At 52.5% G+C, this 26,088-nt stretch overlaps 1 protein-coding gene across 5 annotated transcripts; it reads right to left on the bottom strand.

The window, feature by feature from the left end:
• Positions 1 to 2,038: 2,038 nt before the first annotated feature.
• Positions 2,039 to 26,060, bottom strand: Carhsp1 (calcium regulated heat stable protein 1). Of its 5 annotated transcripts, XM_006992118.4 has the most exons (5): positions 25,901 to 26,060; positions 15,002 to 15,478; positions 6,564 to 6,734; positions 5,879 to 6,001; positions 2,039 to 2,442 (listed from the first exon to the last, which is right to left on the bottom strand). In XM_006992118.4, the coding sequence occupies exons 3-5, from the start codon at positions 6,725 to 6,727 to the stop codon at positions 2,280 to 2,282; spliced, it is 450 nt and encodes a 149-aa protein (XP_006992180.2). In that variant the 5' UTR covers positions 6,728 to 6,734; positions 15,002 to 15,478; positions 25,901 to 26,060; the 3' UTR covers positions 2,039 to 2,279. The 5 variants fall into 5 exon arrangements, with proteins under 5 accessions (XP_006992180.2, XP_076434018.1, XP_042139489.2 ...); XM_076577903.1 differs by lacking the exons at positions 15,002 to 15,478; positions 25,901 to 26,060 and adding an exon at positions 14,786 to 14,908; XM_042283555.2 differs by lacking the exons at positions 15,002 to 15,478; positions 25,901 to 26,060 and adding an exon at positions 9,268 to 9,392.
• Between the last annotated feature and the right edge of the window lie 28 nt (positions 26,061 to 26,088).

The following is a 26,088-nucleotide window of genomic DNA, read 5'->3' as shown; positions in this document are numbered from 1 at the left end:
CGGAGGCCATCCTGCCAGCAGAACTGGGCGCCAGCTCAGTGGGGGCAGGGCCCACTAGCAGGCCCATGATCACGTCTCTAAACAAACGAGGGCTGGGGACGAAGCAATGTTGTGTGCACTCGGGCAGCATGTGCAGGGCTCTGGGTTCCACTGCTAGCAAAAGCCCCAGAACTTGACTCTGATGGCCTTGTAACATTAGGAGTTGAAGCAGACGACCTTGGATGGGGAAGCAAGGCTTAAGACAGCTCTGACCAATGCTAAGTCGTTTCCCCCTTCCTCAGTGCTGGGGGAGCCCAGGGCCTTGGAAATGCCAACAGGCACTGCAGTGAGCTACACTGAAGCCTCTGCCTGCAAGGTGTTCTAGGGTTTGTTTGTTGTTTGTTTTGAGACAGGGCCTTACCGTATTGCTCTACAGCCTAGGCTGTCCCCAAACTCTCAGCACCCTTCACGCCTTCCCACTTGCTGGGGTCACAGGTTGCCTTCATACCTCCATATTAACTAGCTCAACCCCCACAGAGCCCTGCCTGCCCTGCCTGCAGCACTAGAGATGGGTTTCACACGAACTGATCTTTATACTTCTTTCTGGCTTTGGCTTTAGTTGTGATTTAAAAATAGAAGTAGTTGGGTAATGGGTTTTTGAAACAGAGTTGAGATCTCGTCAGAACAGGGGTACCAATACTGCCCCAGTGGTCCAGACCAGAGGCTTCTTTGATATTGGGGGCACTATAGACATCAGCATGTCTTAATTCTGGATGAGGGTCTATCCCAAGGGGACAAAGGCTGGAACTCTGATGACCGTCAATGGCTTTCGGACAGTCACGGGCATCAGGAACACAGCTGAGAGGGTCGAGTGAAGGATGTGAGTTCAAGCCCCAGAAAAAGCCAGGTGTGGTGGTGCACACTTGAGTAGTCCCAGAAGCAGGGAAGCTAGGCCAGGCAGAAGCCAGCCGAGCCTGTCTGCTGAGTTGGAGGCCAGTGACAGACCCTATTTTTTCTTCCTAAAGGATGGCTAGCACCCGAGGAACGGGAACAGGTTGTCCTCATGCATTTGCACAGACAAAAAGTAAGGGGCTAAACGTGCAAAAGTCTTGTGCAGCTAGTTTACCTCCACTACCCAGCTTGACCATTTTCTTTGTTGTTGGGATACTGGCAGGTGTTTTTTCTACTAGGTCAAAGGTGCCTTTCCCCTTCCAGGCTTGGCTGACGGCCCAGAGCCTCTCTTGGGGCCTGTCTGTTGGCTATGGAACAGACTTCCAAAGCTACTTTGCCAGGACCCAGGAAGGCTCCCTGAGGTTGACAGCCTTCTTTGTCACCCCATTGTCCCTAGCTATCAATAAAAAAGCTGGATATAACACTCTACCACACAAGAGGGGGCCTCACGGCGGGCATGACCCCTCTGAGCGAAGCTTTGCTTTCACTCTGGTATGGTTAGGCTTCGGTGGCACCCAGAACTCTATTTCAGCCCTCCAAGTGCAGAGATTACAAGACATGCACCCCCCCTCCCGTCTCTACAGCTCTTCCTGCAGAGACCTCCTCCTCACCCCACAGCTCCCTGCAGCACTGGCTTAAAGAGAGGCTTAATGCCCCAGGGAGCCGTACCTTATACCTACAAGTAGAAAAGACCAGCATTCCCAGGGGTGGGGGTCAGCTGAGCCCCCAGACTGCTGTTTAGAGCAGGAGCTCCTAAGGGTTGGAGTCTTTCCCAGAAGGTGGAGACACACCTGTTGTAAAGACACTAAGAGGCAAAGTCCCCTGGAAAGTTCCCCACATACATAAGCCTGAACTAGTCAGGCTGACAATCAGAAGATGGATCTGACCTGGGCCCAAGTTAGATGGGGCATTGGGTCATGGGGAGCCTCATAGGGCTGGTGACACCCCTCAGGGAGCCAAATAGATGTGGGGGGGGGGTTGTCTTAGTCCAGGAGGAATCCTTATGGGCTTGCTTGACCTAGGGGGAGCATTTGGGGAAATAGCATGTTTGGCCTACCCGCCCTGGGCTGGGGCTGCACCCTCTCCACTCAGCCACCGCAGGTCCCTCTCTTTTTCAAATGCTTTTAATGTTTTCAGACAGTGAGAGCTTGTTGCAATGGCTGAAGGCTGTGCTAGTGGCTGAGAGCACCCCCTGCCTACCCACAACTCCCTTCTTCCAGGAAATGCTTGAAAGGGGCCATGCCCGCCTTGAGGCCCCATCTTGTGTGGCAGAGTGTTATATCCAGGGTGTCCTGCTCCTCCTCCCCCAAAGTCTCCCTCAAACCCAGGAGAAGGGGTTCTTGCAGGCCCTAGGAGCTGATGACATGCCCGGACCAGGTCTCATGCTTGGTGCCCGGTGCCAGGTGGGTGATGACCACCTCTACAGCCTGCAGTTTCTCGTTCTTGGGCGGAATAGAGCACATCTTATAGGTGACCTCGTCGCCTTCCACTGGAACATACTCCCCTTCCACACTGCAGGAGAGAAAGAGCAGTCATCAGGGCTGAGGAACTGGCTCAGTCTAGAAAATACCTGCCTGAGTTTGGCCCCGGCTCCCATGTGAAAAAGCCAGGTATGGTGGAGTGAACTGGCCAGTGCTGGAGAGGCAGAGCCAGGAGGAGCCCAGTGCTGGCCGGCCAGTGAGAGACCCTGTCTCGACAAAAAAGTGGAGATGGGACTGGAGAGATGGCATGCTTAAGAGCCCATGCTGTTTACTCTTGCAGAAGACCTGGGTTCAATTCCCAGCACCCACTTGACAGCTCACAACTGTCTATAACTCCTGTTCCAGGGGATCCTACACCCTCTTCTGGTCTCCACAGGCAGCAGACATACATATGGTACACTTACATACATGCAGGCAAACACTCGTAAAATTTTAAGAAAAAACTAAGGTGGAGAATGATAGAAGACACCAATGTTGACCTCTGGCCTCTGAAAACACACGGACGGACAGACAGACAGACACACACAACCAGTCAGTGCCCACAGAAAACAAGCCCCAGAGACTCCTCACTGGGACACTAGGATGGACACCATCTTCCTAGCTACTCAGTCCTTCCAGAAACAGTGCCTCCTTGCCCTTCTACCCGCCTGTGTCCTGGCCCCAGCAGCTCCTCTCTGGGGCTAAGACAGCCCAGCCACTTGGATGTTCATGTATCGGCACTGAGCATGTGGGTGGAAAAGCCAGAGACTCGAACTCAGACCAGCTTTCCTTGGCTGTCTCTACACACTGCCCTCGGTCCCAGGGCTTCCGGAACCAAACTTTTCCACCTTCAAAAAAGTGCCTAATAAGCCAAGCCTGGCAGCATGGGCAAGTAATCCCAGCTACTTGGGAGGCTGAGACAAGAGGACTGCAAGCTGAAGGTCTCCCTGGCCTACAGAGAGAACTGAAGACCAGGCTGGCCAACTTAGTTGAGATCATGTCTCAAGATAAAGAGTACAGAGGAGCTCAGCAAGATGAACTGGGGGAGGAGGGTAAGGCTGCTCACCACCAAGCCTCATAACACACATGGTAGGTGAGAACGGATTCCTGTATGTGTTGGACCTCCATACTAGTATGGTGGTATACACATGCCTACACATACATACATACGTATTAATAAAATGAAAAAACAATTTATAAAAATAAATACATGCGGCCGGGTGGCGGTGGTGGCACATGCCTTTAATCCCAGCACTTGGGAGGCAGAGGCAGGCGGATCTCTGAGTTCAAGGCCAGCCTGATCCACAGAGTGAGTTCCAGGACAGCCAGGACTGTTTCACAGAGAAACCATGTCTTGAAAAACTAAAATAAATAATAAATGCACATATTTAAAAGGTTTTGGGTTTGTTGTTGTTGCTGTTGTTTTTGAAAGAAGGCTGAGCCAGGCATGGTGGCACACACCTGTAATCTCAACACTTGGGAGATGGATATAGGACTGTAGTATCAGTTCAAAGCCAGATTCAACTACATTAGGAGGTCATGTAGTTGTGTCATGAGCAACATGACACCTTGTCATAAGAGTGCTGAGGATCAGCTGGGCAGTGGTGGTACAAGCCTTTAATCCCAGCACTCGGGAGGCAGAGGCAGGTGGATCTCTGTGAGTTCAAGGTCAGCCAGCCTGGTCTACAGAGCGAGATCCAGGACAAGCTCTAAAACTACACAGAGAAACCCTGTCTCAAAAAAAAAAAAAAAGTGCTGAGGATACCGCTCAATGGCAGAGTAGTTTGCCTAGCACATGAAAGTATATATGTTAGGCAGGCAGTGGTGGCACACGCCTTTAATTCCAGTACTTGAGGCAGAGGCAGGTGGAGCTCTATGAGTTCTAGGCCAGCCTGGTTCTACAGAGTGAGTTCCAGGACAGCCAGTGCTGTTACACAGAAAAACCCTGTCTCAAAAACCAAAAAGAAAACAAAAAACAAAAAACAAAACAAAAAAAAAAAAAACAAAAACCCTGCCTATGCTGAATAAATAGCAGTGGAGAAAAGTCCCCAGTTGCTTCAAGCTAAGTCCCGAACTGGTCTCTCTCTTGTGATCAGCCACTGCAAGGCTTCCCGACTTCCTAGGGGATGGATCATGGTCTCACATCGAGGGCAGCATCCTGATGATCCTAAGCCCCAGGGCCAGCCAACATGCCCTGGAAGTGACTTGTTCTGATTCGAGACTCTCCAAGCAATCAATGTTTTCCCTCTTTGAAATGGTCACCAGGGAGCTTCTTGTAGCCATTCCAACAGTAGATCTCACATCTCACAGAATCTCCATCACTCACGCCTGCCCCACCCTATGCGTCCTCCTAGTCACTTCATATTGTACTGTGTGTGCTTATAAATCACTGGAAATCCTTCTTGGAAAGAGGTAGTATGGACATTATATATCCATGCATGCACTCATACACATGTAAAATGCATCCAGCAACTATCTCAGTCTGTGCTGGCTAGGGAGATTTTATTTTATTCTTAGAGACTAGAGTCTTACTATGTAGCCCTGGCTAGCCTGAAACTCAGTGTATAGACCAGGCTGGCCTCAAACTGTCGCCAGCTCTCCTACCTCTGCCTTCTGTGTGCTGGGATCACAGGCATCCATCACCATACCCAGCTTACGGGGCCTTTGCATCAGGCCTGGTGTGTAAGCATGCTGGGAAGGCAGAGGAGAGCTGGCTAGAACTTCCGTCACAGCAGAGGGGGCAACACCACCCTCTTTTTCAAACCATGGCTTCAGACTTAGTTGGGGCTTCTGGGAAAAAGGCTCTGGTCCCACTGGCTGAGTGAGACTGAATGTGTGGCCAGGGTGTCAGCCACTGGTAGGGTACTTGCCTAGCTTTGGACTCGGCCCCCAGTTCAGCCAAAATGAAATCAGGGCGGGCTGGGTGCCAAAGAAGCAAGTCTGGATAGAGTTCCCAGGAAACCCAAAAGCTGAGCAGGAGCCAAACAGGGAAGGGGCTTCTGGGGGCCTTGTGGGCCACACCCTGGACTCCTGCAAGCTTCCAGGCAGGAAGGAAGAGCCTCAGTGAGCAATGGCGGGAGAAAGGGACCAGCCCTGTGCTTCCTTCCTGGAGCAGAAGAAACAGACAACCCCAGCCTCTCCAGGCCACTTCCCTGAGGAGGCCAATGCACTCCCCACCCTAGGGACACCCTCCCCACAGGCCAGGCACAGGACACTCACAACCCACCATGAACCATTTGCCTTCACATACCAGGCCCAGCACCGTCGTCACTGTGCGCCCGGCATCTGTAGTGGGCACACACCCAAGACCTCATGCCAGTCACAGACATGCCCAATCACTGTCACACACGAACTGTGGTCAGCCGCACACTCCTCATACACCCTCAAGCCTGGCACCTTCCAATCACACTGTCCTATACAGCAGGGGGCCAGGGCCACACCCCCTCTACCCCAAGTCTAGACCTCCAGATATGCCACAGTGAACTCACTCAGAGATGTGAAGGAAGATGTCAGGGCCACCATCAGCCGGGGTGATGAAGCCGTGGCCCTTGGACCGGCAGAAGCATTTACAGACTCCTTTGTAGACAGGGCCCTGTGAAGCCCTCACCGTCCTGACAGAGAGGGAGATGAGAGAGGACACCCATTAGTTCCATACAGTAGCCACCCACTCCAGGTCTCCCGGCTGTGCCTCAGGGAGACCTGGCTAGGGCCACCATGTATAGTCACACAGGCTCTGTGCACGCCCCTGGAAGCCGTCCACACAGAAGTGTAGAAATGACTGGATAACCTTGGCACATTTTCTCAGGCCTGTTTGTCCATCTGGAAACAGGGGGCTGAGATAACGTATTTGGGAACATCCCTTCAGAAACTGTTAGTAACAGCTTTAGCATCCACTCACAGGGCTTAAACTCTACACCGACTAGTGGATAGCCAGGCACTGTCCCCGCCATACAGCCAAGGAGGTCAAGGCCTCCTGGGGAAGAGGCCTCTGTGGCTAAAGCCCAGCAGCTTATCACTACGGGGGGGGGGGGGGGCCGGCTCCCACAGATGAGGGGGACAGCACCTGAGTTTGAAGGCCCCTAGTGAGTTTCCTCACTACCACTTCTCTAGATCCTGCTCGCTCTGGTAGCAGCCCCCATTTTAGGAAGTGTGTTTGGCCAGCCTGAGACTTACGCTGAGAAGGTCCTTGTCCTGCGGGTGGGCAGAGGACTAGGGACCACATTGCCTCGCAGTGGGGATGGAGAGCGATCCCGGGCCCGAGGAGTGTCCAACAGCCCGACATTAGTCTGATGCGGCGTCGGGGCCTGTGGCGGCGGCGGGGGTGGTTCAGATGACATGGCTGACCTACAGAGAGAAGGGGGCTCTCAGGGTCCTGTCTCAGGACCAGACGAGGCACAGCCTGAGACTCCAGAGGCTCACTCCAGGTCACCTTGTCTGTGGTCACACCTTGGCTCGGGTGTCGGCTCAGGTGCCAGCGCTGGGCTCCCATAGCAACTACAGGCCTCCCTCCATCTCCACTGTGTAAGAAAATGCCAGGTCACGTGCTGGGGAGATAGCCCCATCAGTAGAACACGTATCACACACGCAGAGAACCCGGGTTTGATCCCCACAATCCATGTATAATAGAAAAGCCTGGTACAGGGCTGGAGAGGCGGCTCAGCTGTTAGGAGTGCTTACTGCTCTTGAAGAGGACTCGAGTTCAGTTCCACGTCGGACAGTTCACCTGTAATTCCAGCTCCAGGGGATCTGACACGCTTCTCCTAGCCTTCATCTGTACTCACATGCACAAACTCACACACAGACCACATATGTACATAGTTAACAAAAATAAATCTTTCTTTTGCTTTTGTTTTTGTTTGTCAAGAGAGGGTTTTGCTGTGTAGCCTTGGCTGTCCTGGAACTCACTCTGAAGACCAGGCTGACCTCGAACTGCCTCTGTCTCCCAAGTGCTAGGATTAAATGACATGCACCACCATGGCCCAGCTAATTGATCTTTTAAAAGGCTAAAATGGTGGTGTGTGCCTGTAATCCCAGCACTGGGGAAGTAGAGGCAGGTGGATCCCTAGGGCTGGCTGGCCAGTCAGTCTAGCCTAATCAGGGAGTCCTAGGTCCCAGTGAGAGACTTTGTCTCAAAAAACACCTGGAAGATTAACAGTGGAGGTTATTCTCTGGACGGGCGCGCGCGCGCGCGCGCGCGCGCACACACACACACACACACACACACACACACGGTGGGGGACGGTATATGCCAGGCAACTCCCTGTGGTAACCCCTATATGTCCCCAACACAGTCCTTGGCATGCTTCAGACACGCAGTTAACACTGTGAGGGAGACAGTGCCCTCAGTGGGGACTTCAATGCCCAAAGCACAAATCAACACCCCCTATTCCCTTCCCGCTCTGCCCACAACCCTACAAGCCCTCCCCCTCAGGAGGCTGCAGACACCCAGGGCTGTTCACGGCCTGGCGTGGCTCCCTGAGGGGCTGGTATGAGTGCCTGGCCAGGTGGATTACCACTGAAGGTACGGAGGAGGAATGCCCCCGGAGGAGGAATACCCCCGGAGGAGGAATGCCCCCGGAGGAGGAATGCCCCCGGAGGAGGAATGCCCCCGGAGGAGGAATACCCCCGGAGGAGGAATGCCCCCGGAGGAGGAATGCCCCCGGAGGAGGAATACCCCCGGAGGAGGAATGCCCCCGGAGGAGGAATGCTCCCAGCAGAATCACACCCAGCCCCGGCACTGCTCCCAGCCATGAGGTCCATTCCCTCAGTGACCCCTCAGAGGCACAGAGTTCAGGCAAAAGCTGAAGGCAGTGGCTCTCACAGGCCAACCCAGCAACCAGGGGTGGGGACAGGGTAAGGCCAAAGGATTGCTATGAGCTCGAGACAACCTGGACTGCAGCAATACCTGCATTAAAAGGGGGTGGGGCTAAGTTAATGGTTCAGCGGTGAAGGGCACTGGCTGCTCTTCCAGAGGTCCTGAGTTCAATTCCCAGCAACCCCAAGGAGGCTCACAACCATCTGTAATGGGATCTGACTCACTCTTCTGGTGTGCCTGAAGACAGGTCACTCATATACTCTAAATAAATAAATATTTAAAAAAAAAAAAAAAAAAAGGATATGGGCAGCATGGCCATTGTACACAAGTGACCCCGGGACAGTGGGACCAACCAGCCTTGGCTCAAGGTCAAGAACAGCTACCCTAGGGTCAGTCCTTAGGTAAGTCCTTTCCCCTTTCCAGACTCAGTCAAACTCAGGGGTGTCCTTTGACATCTGCTCAGGGATGGCAAGCAGGGCCAAGGGAGCCAGTGGGACAGGGACAGGCTTGAGCAGGTTTGTGTGGCCCTGTGATTGGTCTGTCATATAAAGGAGCTGTCTTCTAAACAACCCAGCTACAATTGGATTTTCTGTTTTGTTGGTTTGTTTTTCGGGCTTCCTGGAGCCCACACAGGCCTCAACCTCCAAGTGCTAGGATTACAGCTGTGAACTGCCATGTCCATTTCTGTGCCGCTGTGGATTGAACCCAGAGCTCTGCACACTGGGCAAGCACTGTGCCAGCTGAGCTGCATCCCCAGCCCCTCGGCTCTAGGTACCCTGGCCCCAGCTCATGGCCAGACTCTTCCCATTTGTGGTAACTCCACCGCCCCAGGGCTGAGTTTTCACCTGCTCTACCCAGCAAGGCCCACTTGCTTCAGCTCCAACCCGCCACCTTGGAGTCCTCGGGTTCAGGGGAGCAAGGTATGCAAGGCAAGGGTGCCTCTCTCCCCAAAGATTCAGACTTCTCCTCCATATGCCCTGCCCCTCTCTGGGGACTCGGTCCTGCCTGGCTGGAAAGATGTCACTGGCCAGCCTTCCAGAAGTGACATGGCTACCTACTGACCTCTTAGCTGTGGCCCCAGCCAGGCAGGACCACGAGTCCAGAGAAGCCCCCACCTTGAAGAGGTCCTGGCTGCTGGCCTGCTGGTCAGGTCTCTAGCACAGGTCATAGAGTCCTGGAATGTTCCAATGCCGGGAGTTCTGGGAAGAAGGCTGGCCCAGAGAGGGAGAGTGGGCCCCACCCAGGCCTCCCAGGACAGGGGGTGACATGGGGACCTGATGACATCAGCATGAGGAGAGCTGCCCTTCCCTCTTCTAACCAGTCTCCCTGCCTCTCTCCTAACCCTCCCCAACCCCAGTCAGGGACACTTGAGTTCGGATCTTCCCACCTCCCAGCTGACTATCATTAGTGACTCAACCTCTCAGGGCCTCAGTTTTTGTATCTGAGAAATGGGAATTGTTGCAGCTTCACACAAATCATGACATTGAAATGAAGTAACACATACAAGCACTGAGGGTACAGCTCTGCCCAGAACAAGCAGGCAACAAATACTGGCTATGGTCTTTGCTGTAAACTGCAATCACAAAGTCACTCAACAAACATATCTAATCTGATACAGGAGACACAGGGCAGAACCTGGAACCAGAGGAGGCGGTGGGGTCACAGACTGCCAAAAGGCCTGCTACCAAAAGAGATAGAAAGTAATGGGATAGGAGTGCAAAATGGACCTGGAATATGAAAAACAGTCAGACATTTGAAAAACAGTGGGAGAAGCTTGTACTTGCCTGTAACATGAGCACTTCTCTGGACCAGCCTGGGCTAGAGAGATCTGGGCTAGCCTAGGCTAGAGACCATCTCAAGGAAAGAGACAGAGGGAGGCTGCTCTGGGTACAGACAGCAGGGTGTGGAGAGGGCGGGCTGTGGTTCCAGGCCGGGGAGGCATTGCTGGAGTCGGGCAGGAAGTAAGGTCCAGAGGACGGGGCCAGACCCGGAAGCAGGTTGCACCACCATGGCTGTCGTCATCCTCTCTTCCCTGCTTTGCGCCTTCTGCCTGTCTGCTCAGACACCCTTATCATGCCCACCTCTCCAGGCTCACGAAAAAAGACTCAAAGGGGTCTTCCTCACTCTCCGCTCAAGTCCCCTCACACCTCAAATCCAGCTCCTTCCTTGGAGAGGCCTGGGAAGCCCACAGTGGACACCACACTGAGGGCAACCCAAGGGTCCCTCGACACCCGGGGGCTGGCACGGGCTAGGGTCGTGGGCACCCTTTGTGTGCCACACTCACCCTAACACAGTGGAAGACACTGAAACACAGTCATGAAGTGACCGAGGCAGGGGTGGGGGCTGGGAGAGCCCCGGGGAGACCCACAAGGCTGCTCCGCTACCCAGCCACTCAGGAGGCTGAAAGGAAGCTGGGCTAGTCAGAGGCGGCCCACCCACGGCCCAGGGAGGGGGCAGAGTGCAGCTGGGGTGGGGTATCCAGGAGGCCTCCCTGGCCCTGCACACACCAGGACACAGCCCACAGCAGCGGTCTGGGGCGGGTAGCTGAAGAGCCCCAGCTCCCTCTGCCACTCCTGGCTCAGGCTATCTTGATGCTCTCTGCAACACCAGGTGTGGCCCTGGAAAAGGCAGCGCCCGCCCGCCCTCCACGGTGCTCTCCTGGGAGACCGAGATGGGGCTGACGCTCTTACCTGCAGGGGCTCTGGGCTAGACCCTGGTGAGCCTCTGCCTGAGACAAACTGAAATGGCTATGATGTGGTCACGACTGCCAGACTAGGTACACACATGTGTTTACCTGTGTGTGCCTATGTAATGTTACACGTATATGTGTGTGTGGGGGGGTATTGTTTATGTACATGGTCATAGGAACACACATCTGCATATGTATGTGGGGAGTAGGGGCAGGGTGCGCACATCTGTGTGCACAAACTCTGGATGGGGGAATAGCGCCTGGAACACCTGGGCCCCTCTGTTACACCTTTTTTATTTGAGACAAAGTCTTATGTAGCCCAGCTGGATGCAATCCCCCCCACCCCCACCCTTCCCCACCCCTCCCACCCCCGCATGTACCAGCAGAAACCCAGAGCCTTCTAACCCTCAATGGGGGTGGGTGGGGGCGGGGACAACACCAGGCAGGAAAGACACAAACTCCTCTGCCAGACAAGCCCAGCCCAGGGAGAGGCCCAGGGCCTGGGGGTAGGATGCCACACCCACCCTGACTGTCCAGCATGGAAAGCATGTCAGCCTCTTATCCTGAGAAATGTGGCAAAGGGGGCCACTAGCCGAAAATAGAAGGGAATTTTCCATAGGCCTTATAGCAAGTTCTGGATGATTCCGGGAGCTCAACTGGGCACCAGGATGGCCTCCTCAGCCCCTCTACAGCCCATCCCAAAAACAAGTGCCCCATCCCTGTACTCCCTGGCCAGGCCCAGCACCTTCTGTGCTCTTGGCCTTAAAGTCCCCAGCTTCCAGGCTGGGCAGTGGTGCCACAAGCCTTTAATCCCAACACTTGGGAGGCAGAGGCAGGCAGATCTCTGTAAATTCGAGGCCAGTCTGGTCTACCAAGTTCTAGGACAGCCAGGACTGTTACACAGAGAAACGCTGTCTCGAAAGAAGAAGAAGGAGGAGAAAAAAAAGCCCCCAATTTGCAACATGTGCATCCCTCTCTCCGTTTTCAGTTTTTTGAGTCAGGATCTTACACTGCACAACCCAAGTTGTCCTCAAATTCATGGCAATCCTCCTGCCTCTGCTTCCCCTGGTGTGAGCCATCACACCCAGCTGGGAAAATCTCTGGCACTAGGGAGCCAGGTGCTTACCCGAGGAGTGTGGGAGGTGGTTACACTTCAGTGAGAGGCGTGTGATTTATGGCTCCTCAAAGGCAGGAAATGGAGAGTCAAGGAACATGAGCTTGGGGCAGCTGGAGGCTTCATCCTTGGGCAAGGCCAGAACCTCCTGAAGCCTGTTCTGCACACTGAGGTGTCTAAAATCTTGTGTGGGTTTGTGGCTGGGCACTGTACTGGGTCACTTTCCAGCCCAGAGCCTGGCCACTGCTGGCAGGGGGGGTGGGGGTGGGGGTTAAAAACTCAGGTCACTCAGGCAAAGGGACAGAGCAGGGACCCTGCCATGGAGGGGGAAGCCAGTGCTTTTTCTGATGTCATAGGGGGTTCATGGGCACCAGGTATTAGACTCCCCCTTCCTGCTAGCCTCACAGGTAGGCACTTCACCATTTCCCTGTCCCATGAGAAAACTGACAATAGATTCAGCAGCCAGGGCTTCTCACACTTTAGTGCCCCCAGGGATCTCTGGCCAATGTCCAAAAGCAAACTCCAACTCCGCAGAAGTGGGCGGAGTTAACATGGCTCTGCCTGTCAGCTGGGTCGGTTGGTTGCTTTTCTGGTGCTGGGAAGCGGGATCTCGGGCCCTAGCACTGAGCTGCTCCCCCACCCCCAAGACTGCCTTTCTAAGGGGCTCTCAGACACAGCTGCCACTAAACTACCCAGCTCCCAAGAGGCAGGCCCTCTGGGGGAGGGGACACACATGGACAGACACTCTCACCCAGCACATGCAGAGGGCCAGGGCTCCAGGAGATTGCAAGGCTCATCTTCACCCCCACCCTGCCGTAGTCTAACAGAAAAGAGCCCATGGCTGAGGACAGGGACAGACTGACCAGCTGAACCGGACACAGGGATCTGGGAGGGCACAGGGGTAGAGAAGGAGCCTGAGGTTTACGGCAGCCAGGCTGGCTAGCCACATGCTGCTCCATTGTTCTGGGAAGAGTGAATTCTAAGTGAAGAGAAGGGAGGGATACCAGGGGCGGGGCCATGAAACAGAGAAGAGCAAACAGCCGGGGATGAGGAGAGAATACTCCAGTCCCTCCAGCAGCCCAGCTGGGGAACTCCCGCCTTCAAGTACAGGAACCAAAAGCAGTCCCTTCCAATAATACCACCTCAAGAACTCCCCCCAGAACGCCCATCCACGGGACAGAGGCCACCACTGCCCTAGGTCTCTGCAAGGCCAGGTGGACCCTGTTCTCCACCAAACCTAGCCCTGAATTCCTCCCCCTAACATTCTGCTCCACCCCCCACCCCGTTTGCCTCATCTCCCAGCCTGACTCTCCCATCTTCTCCCAGACCCACTAGTTCCCTGCTTCAGTTTGGGCTGGAAGCTGGAGAGATGGAGCCGCCACAATGCAGAGCAGGAGGTGAGCTTTAATAACAGTGGGCCCCATGGTGTGCACGGTCACCCTAGGGCCATGGAAGAACCCTTCCCTCCCACAGCTGCCAGATATGGGGCACAAAGCGAATCCCTGCCCTAGCACTCAGTAGGACAAAGAAAGCCAGTTCCTCCAAGCCTAGGCTGAGCCTAACCGCTTACTCAGATCCCAACACAGAAAAGATTCTGTTCTCACCCGGGGAGGGGGGGTTACGACAAGTGGAGGGTGTAAGCGCACATGGTGGCATCCAAGCTGTCACCCAAGAGGAGACGGTGTCGGGAGACCAGACTCTGAGGAGACCCGTCCCAGAGCAGGGGATGTCTGAGAGAGGCTTAAAGGATCACTTAGGGACCCAGAGTCACAAATCAGCTAGAGAAAGAAGGTCCTTTGAAAAGTTTGAGCCCAACAGGACAAAAAAAATGGGGACATGGAACAATTAAACACAGATTTGTGGATTGGTTTTAAACATTGTTTTTGTTTAACCGGTTTGGTGTCTGGAGCCAAGGAAGACACTGAAATCCTGAATCCTACCTCTCCACCTCCCCAGTGCAGGGCTGCAGGCATCACTATTGACTTAATGAATCAATTATTTTTCACACTCCCTCTGACTTCAGCTTGGAGAACAGACTAAAAGCACCAAGGCTGGGCCATAGGAAGAGGGCAGCAGAATAGCCAGGAGGAGTCAAAGTAGCTCCTATTTCTCCGGGCACCTGGGCTAGCCAGCTTCCTCTATTCCCGCACACACCTCTTTCTGGTAGAAAAGGTTATTTATATATTCCTGTCGGCAGAAGCGGTCTCCTATTTTGCAAAGAGGCACCATCACCTCTCAGACCGCAGACCCTGCAGGAGAGGGCTGATCTACATACAGTTCACCCTGCACAGACCTACGCTGCAACCCCAGAAAAGCTGTGGGCTCACAGCCTGGCTTTTTAAATAAAAATCAAAACCTAACCTTGCATTTCCGGCCTGTAAAGGCCGCCAGCGCGGGTGAAGTTTTCCTTTGCGCCCTAGGGCCTTCCCCCTCTCCCCCCTCTCCTCCCCCCCCCCCGCTCCCGCCCCATCCCGGAGCAAACATCAAGCCAGCGCGCCCAGCCGCTCCTCCTCCCTAAAAGAGGCCCAACCGCGAGGGGCCAGGGCGGCTCCCCCTCTCCCGGCCTGGCTACTGTCCCGTCCGTCGCCCAGCATGCAGCTAGCAAGGCCCGGCCCTTCGGGGACCGCTCCACCTCCAGCTAGCAGCGAGTCCCCCAGCACCTCCAGCCCGCCGGAAAGCACAGGGGAGGGAGCGCCGCCCACGCACAAAACAGGTGGCCTAGCGGTAAGTACTACCCGAAGTCTCGCAAGGATACCTCCTATTGCAGCCACACCTACCCGTGTCCCCTTAGGGAGGGTGAGTAATCCGCGCGCCCCAAACTAGCCCGGGCGACTGGGGCATGTCCGGGAAGGGACCCAGCGCGGAGCTGGAGAGCCGGAAGGCCCCACAGTGGGGGATCAGGAGAGCAGAGCAAGCCTCGGCCCATCCCCGCGGCTCCCGGGGATCCCGTGCTCCACCACACCCTTCCCTAGAGTCCCGGAACAACAGCTTACCTGGCGACACGTTTGAGTCGAGGAGTTCGAGTCGTCCCCGCTGCTGGCCTCGGACTACAAGCAGATATCTGGGGAGGGGGCGTGGCCGTCGGGTAGGGCAGAGTGCGAGACCACGCCCCCCGAGGCTCCCGGCCAATGGACGCGCGGCCCGGAACGCGGGCCTGGGCCAGCTGGGAGGGAGATGAGAGCAGCGCAGCTGCCTCGGCGGGACCTTTGTGTTGACGCCCCGCGGGTACGAGCGCGGGATGCGCGCGCGGGACTCGGCCTAGGGGCAGGAGGTGTTCTCCCCGCGCCGGGCTGCCGACGCCCAGTGTCGATCCGGTGCTCGGGAAAGTGGCATAATCGGGTCTCCGCCGTCGGTCCGGTGCCCGGCAAAGTGGCACAGTCGGGTCTCCGCGCGCGCCCCTCCTGGGCACAAGTCCAGCCCCCACCTGCCCTTGACTCGAGATAAGCGAAGCGCCTGGGTTTTTGCAGGAACTACGAGATAAAAGAAAAGGCAGAGACAGAGAAACATCAAAACAAGGCAGGAGTGAAGCGGTTGTTTTGTTCTTCTATTGGCTAATTGATTCATTCTCCGTTGGCTGACTTTGCGACAGGCGGGCCTCAGTCTCCCTAATAAAGGGTGTTGCTTCCAATTCGCAGAGAGGAAACTGAGGAACAGAGGCGTGCTATGATCTATCTCCACAGTCAAAATGGAGAGCAGGCCCTCAGCATGACCCCAGGGTCAGATTCATATTCCCTAGGCCTGGGAAAGGGGTACCTATAGGTGTGGTGGGCAGCAGGCCCCAGGAGTCCCGGTGATATTTCCTCCCTGCTGAAACCCTCTAACCCTGCCCCCAGGTGCTGGACCATGAAGAAAAGTAACAAAGCCAACTTTCTCTCTCCCCCCCCCCCCCCCCCCCCGAGGCGGCGGGACAAGTTGGTACCAGCATAGAGGCGTATTGCTGTTGCGGACTGTTGATCATGTTTTTGGGAGGATTGTGGAAGGACTTTGGGTTAGAAGAGGTTAGAATGTTAAGAGCGCTGTGGGATGTTCTGTGGGAGCTTGGAAGATAAGAATGTTGAGAGCAGTGCAGAGTATGGAGGCCTGGCTTGGGAAGTTTCATAGTTATCAGGACCGTTCGTTATTTTGAAGTATGAGTCTGTGGTTCTGGTCAGCTGGCTGAAGAATCACCTGTGGTTAACAAGACACCAGAACTACTAAAGCAAAATTGCTTTGCTGGGATACTTGACGCTGGAGCTAAGAAATTAGCGGTGATTGAGAAGCTGGGTGGTGCGCAATGCAGAGGCAGGCTTGGGTCACTTCCCCAGCTTCACCGTCTGCTCACAACACAGCAGGTCTTCTCAGCTCAGGCAGGCTCCTCTCTCCCACTACTGCTGTCCTTGGTGGTCATCCCGTGTACTGATCTCCAAAATGCTGGTGTCCTCTGCTGCAGCTGGGCTGCGCTTTCACCATAGCCTCTCACAGGCTCTCTTCATCATGGCAAGCCTCATTCTCTGCATGACCCTTCAGTCCTGGGCCTTCAAATGCTACTGAAACAGCACCTTCACCAATGGCCACTCCTGGCCTGTCACAGTGATGAGCCTCGGCTGCTCTCCATGACCCCTTCATGCCTTCAAAACCACCACCACCTGGGTGACTCTTACACTACCAAATCCGGCTGCCAGCACAAGGGACAACTTTGGCCGCCTCTGGAACACAGCTTCTCTGTGCTCTCAGAAAAAAACTTCCCAGAAGATTGTGAGTGGACCTCAGCCACTGGACGGTTGGAATTGGGGTTTAAGTTTACCTGATTGACTGTGCACTGGTTTTTACCTCTTGAAGTAAATGTTTTACTGGAGTCCACAGTTGAGAGACTTCAAGTTTTAAGACTTTGGATTTTAAGAGATTGACTATTTTAAAGGGACTGAAATTTTAGTGTTTGAATTTGTAAAGACTGTGGGACTTTTAAAGTTATGTTTTTAATGTGAGATCTTGGGGATGAATGAGAAAGGAAGGGTTGTGGCTTATTAGTCATTTGTGTGTCAGGTTGACAAGGGGTCAGTTGTACTGGCTGGTTTTGTGTGTCAACTTGACACAAACTAGTGTCATCAGAGAGGAAGAATCCATGAGATCCAGCTGGAAGGCATTTTCTCAACTGGTGATCAGTGGGTGAGGGGCCATCCCTGGGCTGGTGGTCTTGGGTTCTATAAGAAAATAGGCTGGCCAGGCGATGGTGGTACACGCCTTTAATCCCAGCACTAAGGAGACAGAGGCAGGTGGATCTCTGTGAGTTTGAGGCCAGCCTTGTCTACAGAGCAAGTTCCAGGACAGCCAGGGATATGCAGAGAAACCCTGTCTTGAAAAACCAAAAAAAGGGGTTGGGGATTTAGCTCAGTGGTAGAGCGCTTGCCTAGCAAGCGCAAGGCCCTGGGTTTGGTCCTCAGCTCCAGGAAGAAAAAAAAAAAAAAGAGGAGGAGAGAGAGAAAACAGGCTGAGCAAGCCAGGGGGGAAGCAAGTCAGTAAGCAGCACCCTCCATGGCCTCTGCATCAGCTCCTACCTCCAGGTCCCTGCCTTGTTTGAGTCTTGTCCTGACTTCCTTTGGTGATGAACAGCAATATGGAAGTGTTTGCTGAATAAAACCCTTTCCTTCCCAACTTGCTTTTTGGTCATAGTGTTTCATCACAACAATAGAAACTTTAAGAGTGAGTGTGTGTGTGTGTGTGTGTGTGTGTGTGTGTGTGTGTGTGTGTGTGTATTAGAGAGAGAGATGTAGTGGGTGTTTGTACCACATGCATCTGGAGGCCAGAGAACAACTTTCCCCTTTAGATAGGGTCCAGGGATTGCACTGTGGTCACCAGGTTTGCGTGGCAAGGAAATTTACGCACTGAGCTATCTCACTGACAGCCCCCCCACCCCTTTTTTTGAGACAAGGTCTCATGTAGCCCAGGCTGGCCTTGATCTTGTTAGTTGGCTGAAGATGACGTCAAACTTAGGATTTCCTTGTTCCAGCTTCCCATATGTCAGGATCACAGGTGTATGCCACCATACCTGAGTCTCTCTGATTATTTTAAAGCCACAGCTTCCCCTGAAGTATCTGGTGATCAGGGTGAGGAGGTCCCGTCCAGCTGAGTGAAGGCAGGAGCGGGGAGCACTGGGGACAGGGGTTAGGTGGGGAATCTGGTCACCTGAGGCTTTTCATAAGCAAGAGGAGCAGTGTGAGCGGCACTTACCTCAGTAAGGTGCTCGCCAGTGTGGAGACAGAAGGCTGACACATGGTCAGCCTGGTTCCAGGAAAGTAGGTGGTGATGCCGAGGACGATGACAACGGCCTGCTTTTTATGACGTTTTTATTTTGTGTGTTATGTGTGTGGGCACATGTGGCTAAGGACTGAACTCAAGTTGTCAGCTTGACAGCAAGCGCCTTTATCTGCTAAACCTGCTGACCTTACTGCTTTGTTTTGTTTTTCAGTTACATTTTTTTTCTTTTTTTTTTTTTTTTTTTTTTTTTTCCGAGACAGGGTTTCTCTGTGTAGCTTTGGAGCCTTTCCTGGAACTCACTCTATAGACCAGGCTGGCCTCGAACTCACAGAGATCTGCCTGCCTCTGTGCTGGCCTAGGGCACCTCTCCAGTCCTTGCATCAGGAGTTGAACCTGGGCCCCTAGGATGTGCCAAAGTGTGACCTCTGCAAGTCATTGAGGACAGAGCCCCCTGCCCAGGAAATAATTCACTTCACCTAGGCTCTGGGAACACCCACTTCCCCTAGCCCAGTGCCCTTGTCTCTGTTGGAGCAACTTCCTCTGGATGGTCACTTTCCTGTCCTTAGCCTGTATCTGCCCCTTTTGAAGGCAGCATGCCGTCGAAGAACAGGAGTCCTAGGCCTCCCACACACACACACACACCCTCTGCATACTCCAGGGCAGGAGCATCTTAAGGCTTTTTTGGTTTGTTTTGCAGGCCCCATATGTAGCCCCAGCTGGCTTAGGATTTGCTAAGGAAAACCAGGCTGTCAGACTCACAGATACCGGCCTGCCTCTGCCTCCCAAGTGCTGGGGTTAGAGACGTGCGCTACCACACCCCGGCTCATTTTGGAGCCTTTCACCTTCTGTCCCCTCTGCTGGAACTTTCTCCCCCAGATCTTCCCAGGCACCTCCCTCTGGTCATGGCAGCGCAATGTTCTTTCCTCTGAAGAGACTCTGCTCCCTGGGGACAAAACGGCCCTCCCCCAGTCCTTGTAACTATTGCTATTCCCTGAGGGGAGGGGAGGCCCAGGAGCCCCAGCTCCTCCAGCTCTCCTTCTCTGGGCCCCTGTCAGCCAAGCCACACAGAGTGCCCTGCGCAGTGATTACAGCACATTCCTCAGAGTCCTCCTTCTCATTTCCCAGCACACATTGGGTCCTTCTGGGTGAAAGAATGAGTGTGATGGGAAATGTACCATTAAACAGTCTTAGTTGTGGAGTCCTGATGTACACAGAGAGCCCAGAGAGGGTAAGTAAGGGACACAAAGTCACATAACAGGAGAGGGACCCAGATGGGCCTCCCTGGACTCCCAGGTGTCAAAACTCTGAACTCATTCTGCTCCTGCTGTGGCCTTCCTTGCCTGTGTGACTCTGCTAATGTGAGCAAGAGTCTCATGTAGCCCAGGAGGTCTTGGACTTACATATAGCTGAAGATGGCCTGGAGCTACCAATCTTTCCTCCTGCCTCCACATGCTGAGATCGAAGGTGTGCGCAAGCCCAGTTGATGAGGTGGAAGAGAAACCCAGGGCTTTATGCATGCCAGGTTAGTGCTCTGCCCACTGCGCCACATCCCCAGCACCCATTACAAGCCTGTGTACAAAGCAAGAAGCTAATGCTTCACATGGACTCCTGGCATCTGTCACTCATGTGACAAGCTTTATTGAGCATCTACTCTGTACCAGGCACTGTGCTAGGGACCTGGAACACAAGTCCACAGTGACCAATCAAACTAATGCTTGGGTGGTTAACTGCAGACAGGTTCTGTCTCAAAATTGAGCCAGGGCCTAGGGTGTGACTCAGTGGCAGCACACGCCGAGCGCTTGCAAGTCTGTGTCAGCCTGACAAGCCAAACTAACAAACAAACAAACCAAAAACCTTTGGGGCACGGTGGTGAGTGTCTGTAGTGGCAACAGTCAGGAAGCAGAGTCAGGCAGATTGTAGTGAGTTCAAGGCCAACCCAGGCTACACACTGACTCAAACAGAAAGCAACTGGAATGAACTTGAGCAAAGTGGTATGATGGGGACCTGCCCCTGACTACAGAGGGCATGACAGTCCCCCACGAGCTGAGATTCTGACAGTACAAGTGAGCTGTGGCACCTCTCCTAGGGATGCATCCTAAAGAACCTGTCAGCACCCCACAGAGATGCCTGCACACCCACTCTTATCAATACACCATTCACAATAATCAGATTATGGAACCAGCCTAGGTGCCTAGAGACAGATGAACGGGTAAAGAAATGTCATGCTTATGCACACTGGTGTCTACTCACTGGGAAAGAAGAACAAAATAACATCTTTGAAGGAAAATGGATAGAAGAGAATGGCATGTGATGCAAATTAAGCTAGAGAGGTGTGGACCACATACGTTCCCTTGTGGGAGATAGATAGACAGACAGACAGATAGGCAGATAGACAGATATGTGGAGGCTCACACCTGCAATCTCAGCACTTGAGAAGCTGAGGTAGGAGGCTCAAGATTATTAGTTCAAGTCCAGCCTGGGCTATAAAGTGAGTTCCAAAGTGAGCCTGTGCTGGAATGAGTCCCTGCTTTAAAACAAAACCAACACACACATATGGCGTTAACAACATGTGTACATACATGTGTGCATATAATAAGAATGGAAGAACAGCAGGAGGGTAAAGGAGAGAAGACATGGGAGGGTGGATATGGTCCAAGTACATTATACACATCATGTGTGGGCCGTGACTTTATACATATGTTAATAAAAACAACAAGGGCTAGAGAGATGGCTCAATGATTAAAGAATTTGCCAGGTAAGCAGCAAGAGTGAGGACCAGAGTTCAAATCCCCAGAACCCAGGTGGCAGTTTGAATGAGAATGGTCCTCACAGGATCAGGTTTGAATACTTGGTCCCCAGGTGGTGGAACTGTTTGGGAAGGATTAGAAGGTGTAGGCCTATTGGAAGAGATGTGTCACTGGAGGCGGGCTTTGAGGTTTCAAAAGCCCACACCATTCCCAGTTATTTCTCTCTCTGCCTTGTGCTGTGGATCAAGATGTGAGCTCTCAGCTACTGCTCCAGCGCCATGCCTGCCTGCCTGCGTGCTATGCTCCTCACCATGATGGTCACGGACTCTAACCCTTTGTATCCATGAGCTCCAAATTAAACATTTTCTTTAAGAAGTTGCTTTGGGCTGGGTGGTGATGACACACACCTTTAATCCCAGAATTCGAGAGGCAGAGCCAGGCAGACCTCTATGAGTTCAAGCAAGATCCAGAATAGGCACCAAAACTACACAGAGAAACCCTGTCTCAGGGGAAAAAAGAAAAGTTGCTTTGGGGGCTAGAGAGATGGCTCAGTGGTTAAGAGCACTGACTATTCTTCCAAAGGACCTGGGTTCAATTCTCAGCACCCACATAGCAGCTCACAGCTGTCTGCAACTCCAGTTCCAGGAGATCTGATGACCTTACACAGACATACATGCAGTCAAAACATCAACACACATAAAAAGAAAAAGAAAAGGAAAAAAAGGAAGTTGCTTTGGAGCCAGGCAATGGTGGAGCACACCTTTAATCCCAGCACTCGGGAGGCAGAGGCAGGTGGATCTCTGTGAGTTCGAGGCCAGCCTGGGCTACAGAGTGAGTTCCAGGACAGCCAGGGCTACTCAGAGAAACCTGTCTCAAAACAAACAAGAAAGTTGCTTTGGTCATGGTATTTTGTCATGGCAATGGAAAAGTCACTAAGACACCATGTAAATGCCAGGGTGGCGTGACAGCCTGCCTGTAATTCCAGCACTCAGGAGGAGATGGAGTCTCAGGAGCAAGATGACTAGCCAGACTACCCTTATTAGTGGGTTATTAGTCCAACCCAGAGACCCTGCGTCAATGAACAAAATCCAAAGGAATCAAGAAAGACTCCCAGTGTCAACCCTGGGTCTCAACAGGAAAATGTGCACTTACAGGTGAGCACACACATGTGAAAAGGCACACACACAGTATGAACACATGCACATGACAACGTATCCAGCTAAAAGCAAATATGAGGGTCATTGCATTTTCATGCCACTCCTGGCAAAAGGTATTAATGGACCCATTTTTCAGGAGATAAAAATGAGGCTCAGAAATGAAGACGCTCAGCAGGGGTCACAGCTAGGAGCGTGGCATAGCCCCTATTTTAACCACCTTCTCCCTCTAGTCTAGGCCTTATTTTGAGAGAGGTTAAAACAACAGGAACTGGGGATGTGGCTCAGTAGTACAATAATACTTAGCTAGAATGCTGGATCCATATGGCCCCAGCAGTCCCAGCACTTAGGAGGTAGACACAGGAGCATCGCAAGTTCAAGGTCATCCTCAGCTGCAAAGCAAGTTTGAGGCCAGCATGAACTACTTGAAACCTGCCTAAAAACAAAACAACCGGTCATCCAGAAGGTCTGAGCCCCAAAGACAGCTGATCCTTAGGAGGAGGCCCAAAGAGCCTAGCCAGGCCTGTGCACGGCTCTCCCCCGAGGCTCTGTGTCCTGAACACCTAGCAGGCTGAGTCCCAGCTCATGTTGCTGGGCTGGTTTCTCCACCCTGATGACTCCTTGGCTTGGGAGTTACCCTATGAGGGAATTACCAAGATAATTGGAAGCCTTGGGTTGACTCATGGCATGCTGGTGCTTCCCCCTGGTGGTGAGGGTTAGAATTGTTAGGGCGCATCATCTTGTTGCCTCCCTCCCTTTGTGCATACTCAGCTCACAAGACCCAAAACTATGGTAGTCGGTATGAGACCCTCAAAATCCTTGTGTCAGGGATGTAGCTCGGGCATGAAGCTGGGGTTAGATCCCCAGCACTGCACAAAACCCAGAGTGGTTAGACTCCCAGCACTTGGAAGGGTGGAGGCAGGAGGATCGAAAGTTCAAGGGCATCCTTGGCTAGACAGTGAGTTTGAGGCCAGCCTGATATATATGAGACCCTGTGTCAAAAACAAGATCCTTAGAGAAGGCAGCCCCTAATTCTATCCCAAGAGGATATCCAGTGGACACAAGGACCCTATACCTTGGACGGTGACATCCAGGGGATTCTAGGCAGAATGAGGTGTACTGTGATGAGGGGGCATGCATCTCATTCATTCGTTCATTCGCATTTAACTTACATCTACCAGTCATCTTCCACCCACTAGGTTTACATGCCCAGGTTAACAAGAGGAGAAACTAAATGGTCTCCCTGACTTATTCCCAAAGCCCCACAAGAGAAAGTTTGGGTTGGCCTAACCTGGGACAGCACTCCGTCTTGACCCAACCAATCATGCTATAGACTCAAAAATGTAACTCAGCACTCAAAAGCTGAGACAGGAGGAGTGCCACAAAATTGAGGGAAGTCTAGTCTCCACAGCAAGACTTTGTCTAAAATAAAAAAAAAAAATGAAAAGGTCATATAAAACTGGCATCCCACTTGTTTTATTTGCTGCTGTTCCTATTTTTAGGAATTTTTTCCTCCTTTATTTCTTTAAATTTTTAATTTTTTTATTGTCATAAAATACTCAAAGGCTTAGGGCTGGGGGTGTAGCTCACTTGGCCAAAGGCTTGCCTGGTGGGATGGTTAGTGTCGTCAATGTGACAGGCTCTAGAATCATCTGATAGAAAGGTCTCTGAATATGTCTGTGGGGGCTTATCTTGATTACCTTAATTGGGATGGAAAGACCTGCCCACAGTGGGTGGCACCATTCCCTGGCAGGATCCTAGACTGTAGACATAAAGAGCAGAGCATCATGCAGGTATCGCTGTTTCTCATTTTGATTTGATGTGACCACTGCTGCCAGCCACCTTGATTTCTCTGCCATGGTGGACTTTCCCTTGAACTGTGAGCTGAAATAAACCCTTTCTCCTTTAAGTGGCTTTTGTCAGGGTGTTTTATCACAGCAACAAAAACGAAACTAAGACACCCAGTGTGCACAGACCCCGGGTTCCGTTCTCTGGACCACAAAACCAGTCGTGGTGATGTACACCGTGATCCTAGCACTCCACAGGCACAGGCAGGAAGATGGAGTATAGATGTAACCAACCGTCTTATTAAATAAGAAACACAGAAACAATGCAAAAGAGAAAGCCAAGAGGTCAGAGCTCAGAGCTAAAATCTCACCCTTCCGCCTGCAGTGTCCCAGCTTCCCGAATGAGGGTCCTATTTCCTGTCTGTTCGTCTATTTAAAGTATTTTGTTCTGCCTTCTCATTGGTTGTAAACCCAAACACGTGACTGCCTCATCACTGTCTGAATGTACAGCCCCCTAGGTCTTAAAGGCATATGTCTCCAATGCTGGCTGTATCCCTGAACACACAGATATCTATGGGATTAAAGGCGTGTGCCACCACCACCACCACCACCACCACCACCACCACCACCACCACCACCACCACCACCACCACCACCACACTCTTGCTATGGCTCTAATAGCTCTGACCCCCAGGCAACTTTATTTATTAACATACAATCAAAATCACATTTCAGTACAATTAGATTACCACCACAATGGAGAGTTCAAGGCTATTTTCAGGGACATAACAAGTCTGAGCCCTGTCTAACAACATGAGCTTCAAATGCCCATTTACTTTGTACATTAATTTAAAATATTCAGGTATGCAGAGATACTGAAATAAATGTGCAGTGAGTAGTGCACACACCTGCACCTCAACTGCACTCTCGTCAGCATTTTATTGTGCAGTTGTCTCTAAACACCTGGTGGGGACTAATTCCATGACCACCCCCTCCACAAATCTTTGGATGCTTAAGTCCACAGATGGCCAGGCATGGGTCAGCTATCTATGCTGGAGATGGGGCTCAGTGGATGGAGTACTGGCCTAGCATGCACAAAGCCCTGGGGGTGGACACCCAGCACTGAGAAAGCTGGGTGTGGCACCACCTTGACAACATGTAGAATTATTGGGAGAAGGGCTTCCCAACTGTAACTCTGCACTTAGGAACTGGGGCAGGAAGATTGAGTTCCTGGCCAGCCTAGGCTACATCCCAAGTTCAAGGCCCTGTCTCGTAACCAAAACCCCTACAAGGTTACTCTTATTATATCCATTCTACAGATGCAAGGTGAGGTCCAGAGGTAAAGAGAGGCAGGCATTCCCAGGCTTCCTGGAGCAAATGAGTAGGAGGGGTGACTGGATTCAGAGAAGGCACACGCAGTTTGCATGTATGTATGTGTGGACACTGTAACCATACTTAGCTTTTTATTTTTATTTTTTTTGAGAACTCACTATGTAGTTGAAGATGACCTTGGACCCCCAATTCCCCTGCCTCCACCTCTCCGGTGCTGGTTTACAGGTGTCTGTCACCACATACAGCATTAGTGCTGGGGGCTGATCCCAGGGTTTGTACATGCTTGGCAAGCACTCTACAAACGAAGCCACTGTTAAAGCCCTGTTTTTTGTTTTTTGTTGTTTTGAGACAGAATTTTTCTTTGTAGTCCAGGCTAGCCTATAACTCACTACATAGACCCAACCTCACTTGGCTTTGAACTCAGATTTACGGTAATCACCTGTCTCTGCCTCTTGAGCACTGGGCTTATAGATGTATTGCTGACAACAGGGAGCTCTTTTTCTTTTCTTTCTTTCTTTTAGTGACAAGGACTCAGTACAGACCCCCAGAATGTCTTTGAATTTTCCCACCTTCCTGCCTCAGTTTCCTAAGTGCTGGTATCATAGGCCAGTGGCACTAGGCCCCGGTTCCATACTTACCTCCATTCGAATTGGAAGGAACTGATAGTGTTGGATGCCTCTACTGGACTCACACTACTCAGGGTCTTAGTTGGTCTCCTGACCCAGCTTACAAAGCTTCAACCTGCTGTAGGGAGTATGGAAGGGTCCTCCAAGCTGAACCATGAGCAGGCACCCCTCCAGCAGGAAGCAGAGACAAAATCCCCTGG

The sequence above is a fragment of the Peromyscus maniculatus genome, chromosome 8 (genome assembly GCF_049852395.1).
Source record: "Peromyscus maniculatus bairdii isolate BWxNUB_F1_BW_parent chromosome 8, HU_Pman_BW_mat_3.1, whole genome shotgun sequence".
In the NCBI taxonomy this organism is placed as follows: Eukaryota; Metazoa; Chordata; class Mammalia; order Rodentia; family Cricetidae; genus Peromyscus; species Peromyscus maniculatus.
Note: the sequence above shows the minus strand (reverse complement) of the source record. Positions and strands in the feature narration are given on the sequence as shown.